Here is a 6,000-nt window from a genome sequence, read left to right as displayed (position 1 = left end):
AGCTTTCTATAAATAGATGTATACGCCGCACAAACACTATTGAAACAATGTTGTCTTCACGTACCTTGGCCTCCTTTTACTTTAAACGTTTGGCAAAGGTTAGCTACTTTAGCCTTAAGCTACCTTTCGAAATGACCTTTGACTGACGTATAGCTAAATATACGACCTTTCTCCTATTTTGACACACCATTTTTTGTATTTCTGCTGACAGTAATGACTTACATTTCTAGTAACAATTATCATCTTTTTTGGTCTTTCGTAAACACTTATTTTAAGTGACATAATTTAAAAAAAAAAAAAAACAATTTTGTGGACTTACCACTGGGACCCTCCTTAGCAAATAATCTGCCTCCATCTCTCCAACGGCTACTGCATTAACCCATCTTCATGTTGTCCATAAATCCACTACGGGGTTCTTGCTTCTCCATCTCCAGAATCACTTCGCCAAGATATTTGATCTACGTCCAGATGATCTCGACCTTTTCTTTTTCTCGAGCTCGATCTTCTGTTCACAGCTGCATCTGTTGGATTTAACTAGGAACAAATTCATGTTGACAATGACTCACATGGTTTTTCCTTATGATGCTTTTTATCAAACAATTCAACTTTTCTCAAATGACTCTTTCCAAGATACGTCTGATAGTTTTATGCCTTCACATATTTACCTGTCTAATAAATGCCACTGAGACTCTGTCTGAGTCTCTGCGCCTTCATGTATAATTTTCCTTGTTTTTTTTTCCTTTTGACATTTTTACACTTACATACAATGACATTTTCTGATACTTTATGGCTTACTAAAAAAAGACAATTTGAACTTTTCGCTTTTCCCTCCAGACTGAAGCATCTTTGTCTTCCTAGACGCTAGAGGTTTGACACTTTTATGTCAAACTGTATCAGAAATTACAGTATTTATAAGGAACCACTCTTCCTTCTTACCTGTAATGCACCTACTTTGAAAATGGTCCGAGCTTCCAAACCTTTGAGCCCTGCTTTAATCTGACATTTTTAACAGGTGAAAAAGGTACAATTTCAAATCGGTACTCGATCAGACAGAGGGCTTTGACTTTCACACTTAGGAAACACCTTAAAAATGTTCCATCACCTCATGGAAATTTTAAAACCCAAGAGCTTTCCTCTTGAATATCATGGCAGGGTTTTTATTATATAATTAAAATTGGCTCCACGGTAGGGAATGCTTGCGTAAATGTAACTCAAACCCCATTTTAACCGATGACTGTAAACGCAAATCTGCAATTAAAATTATGTCAAGGAAAAAAATTTAAAACTAAATTTTTTAACCCCACTTTAGCCTAAGGAAATATTATTTTATTTATCATAATATAAATAAATAAATAAAATTGTAATAGACAAAAATAGTAAAAGTAACACCATATTTACCTACTTTTATAGCCTTTGGACTTTAAATATATTTCCTCAGACTTTCAAAATATAAAGTTTGAATAAAACTTAAAACTTTTTTTTTGAGGAAAACTTAAAACCTTGGATTCAGCAATCCACCAGAGTATTTTTGTGTTTCTGCAAAAACAGACAACAGATGATGATAAACTAGTTTAAAACGAAGGAAAATCTTTTCAATTTTAAATTTCATGTTCGATAAATATTTACTCCAGCTCAGAAATGCTAATTCGACTGCGAGGTCCAAGCACTAGTGCTTCTCTTAGGGCAAAAATCTGTCAGTCAAAAAAAAAAAGAAAAAAAAAAAGAAGAAGATGGAACTGAAAATATGCAGTTTGCTTTTTTTTTATTCAGCAGATTCCATTAGAATGCAAAGACCCATTAAGTGGAAATAAATTCAAACACTGTTTCTGCTGTGGCGTCAAAGTCAGAGAGACGTAGTAGAGAGAAAGAGAGAGATAAAGAGAGAGACGGTCAGAGACTGGATCAGAACCATCGTCAGAATGTAAACTTCACAGGAAGATGAGAAGAATGCCACTCAGGTGTTGGCATTTCATATTTTCACTGGTCATTAAGACGACAAAAACACTCCTCACAAAATGTCATGGTTGCACAGATTTGACACCAACGACAAAAATAAACTGGTCCTTTTGTTTTCTCTTCCTTTTCAGTTTTTCCTGTCCAAAATAAATCATTTACACTCGTTTGTTTGTTTTTGGTTCTTCTGAAGATTTCTTCACATTTACATGAAATTCATCTGGGAAGCATCTGTTTGAGAGAATAAACGATCAGTCCGTGTCGGAGGCGAAGGAAGGGGAAAGAAGACGATTGGCTCACAGTACGTACATGTTTGACATGGGAAGTCTGCTGAAGGATTAACATGGCAAAGAACACAGACTGGCAACAAAGACAGTGCAGGCAGTGGGCCATCAAGAAGAGAGAGGATGAATGGAAGGAGTTTGTTACATGATTTCTCTACTTTTGATCTGGGGTTTTTGTAGAGCCCGATTTCCAAAGAAAAAAAAAGAAGACAAAGCAGAACATGGAGGTCAGGACCAGAGGGATGTCATGTCAAATAAAAAAGGAAGAGTGAGTCAATGCTTGTCGTTAAGTTTTCCCCTCAATTTTTTTTTTTTTTTTGTTTTTTCGAAATATTCTTCTGTCCAAACCGTCACTCGATGACTGTGTTGGTCTTTGGAATGGTGTTGATTGGATGGTCGGTTTTCTCTTTTTTCCTACTTTCCGTGTTTTTTGTTTTGTTTTTTCTTCTCTGATTATTTTTTAGCGTCTGTAGCCGAACTCGTCTGCGTCATCGGCCCGGAAGTCTCCGTAACGCCAGATGTTGAGCTGAAGGGGGAGACAGAGGTTAGTCTTGACACCAAAACAAATCTGGACAGGTAAACCTCATTCACACATAGGTCATAGTCCATAGTCCACTGAATATTCACACTGGCACTAAATACGAATCTAGAGATTAACGACAACAACACAGTTTACACAACGCCACTACAGCTCAGGTCACGTGATAGGAACGTTCATACGATGATAGCGCGATGACAAAGGCAGAGATGGTACTTATATATTTGATTTATTTTTAACAGCTACATGTTTGCAAGTACTTACTAACTACTTTCTAAACTATACTTTCTAAATTAGCAAACAATTTGCACATGAACCACACCCACTTTAAATCCAAACATATCACACGAAAGTTATTGGATGCCACGCAACGTTAATGTCAACATTTAAAATACTCACCAATGTACTCATTAATTTCATTTAAATAATAAAGGTAAAAGTTTAATTACATGAGAGGAGTTACTTCTCCGACGGCACCTTGAATAAAGATGTGACGTTCAAAGACAAAGTAACTGTCGTGGTAGAAACCTCAGCATCACCATCGCTAACATCTATTCCGACTCCATGACTTCTCTGCTGTTATAGCATCGCTCATCGCTAGCATCGTAAACTGTCACATGTAGCTCCGGGCTAAGGTGACAACTTCATCGCAGCGAGATCGCGGCAGTGTGAGAGCACGCCACGAGCAGCCACTTATTTAAATGGGATATTATTCTACCCTGCAAAGTGTGTGTGTGTGTTTCTCATGCATCTTAGAGGTGTGGGCGCTTAGCTGTTAATACTGTGATTCATAGCTTATTAGCGCCTAAGCTAATTAGCGTGTCTTATTAGGATGGATGAAGGAAAGGTGCCGTTTGTACACTGACACTGGGTTAGGAATTGAACACAGCTCTTCTTTTCCCACCATTCATTAAAACCATTACTGACATATCTGACAGCAGCTGCTGAAGTTACCTTCTCAGATATACTCCACTGATGATGTCTGTCTGTCATTTTTCTAACTTTTCTTTTAGCAACTTGCAGCTTTGTCTGTGCCTGATTTTGATTCATTGATTTTACTTTACAAACAACATTGTGTTCTTTAACATACAGTACATTTATCTTTGCACTTTTGTATAAATTACTAACATACTTTTTGCTATCTTGGTTAAAATGAATTGAATTTTCTGTTGCTAATCATTTAGTGTCACTGCTGTTGCCAGTACGATTTTTATGGTATGTTGCTACAGATTTCTTTATACTTGAGGTTAAATGTGACAAAGTGACAATTCAATTGGAGCCTTACATGGGATGTCCATTGATTCCCTATTGTTTGTGATTGTATTATTAATAATAAGTAGTAGAAACTTCTATAAATGCTTTCACCTATTATTAGTATTTAGTTGTTAAACACTGGTATTTGTCAATCAGGTCAAATAACAGTGTGTTTTTTCTTCCTAACACGGTGAAAGCATATCCTTTCAACATTATATTTACATTTCTCAAACTGATTCTTTCGTCCGTGGCTTATGTTCCGCAGCACTAATGAGAACCACTTCACATTCTTCCATCCTAATGCAGGGATGTGTTGGTCTGTGCTCATTAATGCCCTTTGTAATGACTTTCCGGAAAAACCAACAGAGCAAACGACGAGGCGCGCGCAGACATCGGGACACGACAGAGGAGCTGGGAGAGTAAGACAACGACTTACTCTGGCACTCTTGGCAGATTCTTGACTGTTCAGGTACTCCGTCACCTGTGGCACACACACAGAGGAGACATCGTTAGCATATCACAAATCACTGTCACAGGCAGGATTAACCTGCAGACATTTCTCTGACACACTTACATGAAAACTCAACTTCTTCGCTCAACTTTTCCCCCCCTCTAGAGGTGACACCGGTTCAGGCTTATAATATGATGGAAACACAGTGCTCTGAAGTCAAACCATCAAGGTAACATACAGAAGCGCTCACGTCTCTGTGGGGAATATGTTCAAGTGTTTACTGTTGGTCCTGTCAGGGTCACTGCTTATCCAGTGTGTGCAGGGCACGGTTCTTTATTGGTTCTAAATCATTTGCTCCCAATTCATCTGTAGGTTAACACCTCACAAAAAACTTTCTGGTTCCTGTCAGTCACATTATGTGAGCCAGCTTCTTAAAAAAAAAAACAGAAAGTGTTTTTTGCAGCAGTACAGTTCCCCATGAAAGGCTGTAAATGGAGGTACTTCAACGTATTAATACATGTTTCTGCAATTGATTAATATTTTGATATTACAAATATTATATATTAATGTGGAATTAAAAAAATAATTTATCAGGTCAAAAAATGCAGCAGTATGAACTTCATTAAAAGGCAACAGTTTTTAAGATCCAGCCGCCCACACAAAATGACTTGGCGGGCCACATTTGGCCCTCGGGCCTTAAGTTTGATCTAGAAGAAAAATATTACCAGGTGTCAATTTATACTTTATACCTAGTTGCATATAAAGATAAGTTTATATACTACACATTATTGGACAATAATAAATGTTTGATATATTTATATTTAATACACCATTTTATTATATTTTAAGTACTTTTGTGAAATCCTCAGGTAAAAAAAAGTTTGTTGTTTTTTTGCATTCTTTGGTATTTTATTTTTCTTTTCATTTTCTGCATTAAAATAATATAATAATATTAAATGTTTCTGGACATTTTCATATTTTTCCCTTTTATCAAAATTGTTTGGTCAGTAAAATAACAGATAAACATGGACATATTAAGGCATTATAAGTTCAAAAGGTATATTCTAAACACATTTTTGATGTTGTAAAATACAATTTTGTTGGCATTTGGATGACTACTTTTACACCCGGCTGGGTTTAAGTTTTTATTTTTATCTTTAAAAGTCTCAACTTCATCAAGTTCAGAGACTTGATGAAGTCAAGCAGAGACAAACACATGCCCGTCTAAGCCGCCGCCGCCGCCACCACTGTGCAGAACAGTTAGACCGGAGCTATTTATGCTAATTTGACATTCTGGGTTTTTTTTCCTGGGTTGAAAATAAAGCAGCGTTGAGTGATTTAGGACGTCTGCATTCATTCTAAACCGACATTTTCGCGGCCACTCAGCTGAGCCTGTGGCTGAGAGGTCGTTTCATCACAGGTCGCCTTTTTTAAAGGAGCCTTTCTTCTGGTTGGCTAAAGGTGCCTTAGTCTGCTGAGGTGCAGCAAAATCAGTTATCGTGAGACTCGGGCACAGTGTA

General features: G+C 37.0%; 1 protein-coding gene across 1 annotated transcript in view; it reads right to left on the bottom strand.

Annotated features, from left to right (window-relative positions):
- Positions 1-1,749: 1,749 nt before the first annotated feature.
- snd1 (staphylococcal nuclease and tudor domain containing 1) overlaps positions 1,750-6,000 on the bottom strand; it is a 187,762-nt gene continuing 183,511 nt past the window's right edge. The window contains exons 23-24 of the mRNA XM_008315686.3: positions 4,466-4,510; positions 1,750-2,763 (exon numbers count right to left, since the gene is read on the bottom strand). Coding sequence (XP_008313908.1) covers positions 2,698-2,763; positions 4,466-4,510 — 111 coding nt within the window. The 3' untranslated portion in view covers positions 1,750-2,697. The remainder of the gene's footprint in view (positions 2,764-4,465; positions 4,511-6,000) is intronic.

The sequence above is a fragment of the Cynoglossus semilaevis genome, chromosome 8, assembly GCF_000523025.1.
Source record: "Cynoglossus semilaevis isolate Cse_v1.0 chromosome 8, Cse_v1.0, whole genome shotgun sequence".
In the NCBI taxonomy this organism is placed as follows: domain Eukaryota; kingdom Metazoa; phylum Chordata; class Actinopteri; order Pleuronectiformes; family Cynoglossidae; genus Cynoglossus; species Cynoglossus semilaevis.
The sequence above is the reverse complement of the archived record's forward strand: the minus strand, read 5'-3'. Positions and strand labels throughout refer to the sequence as shown.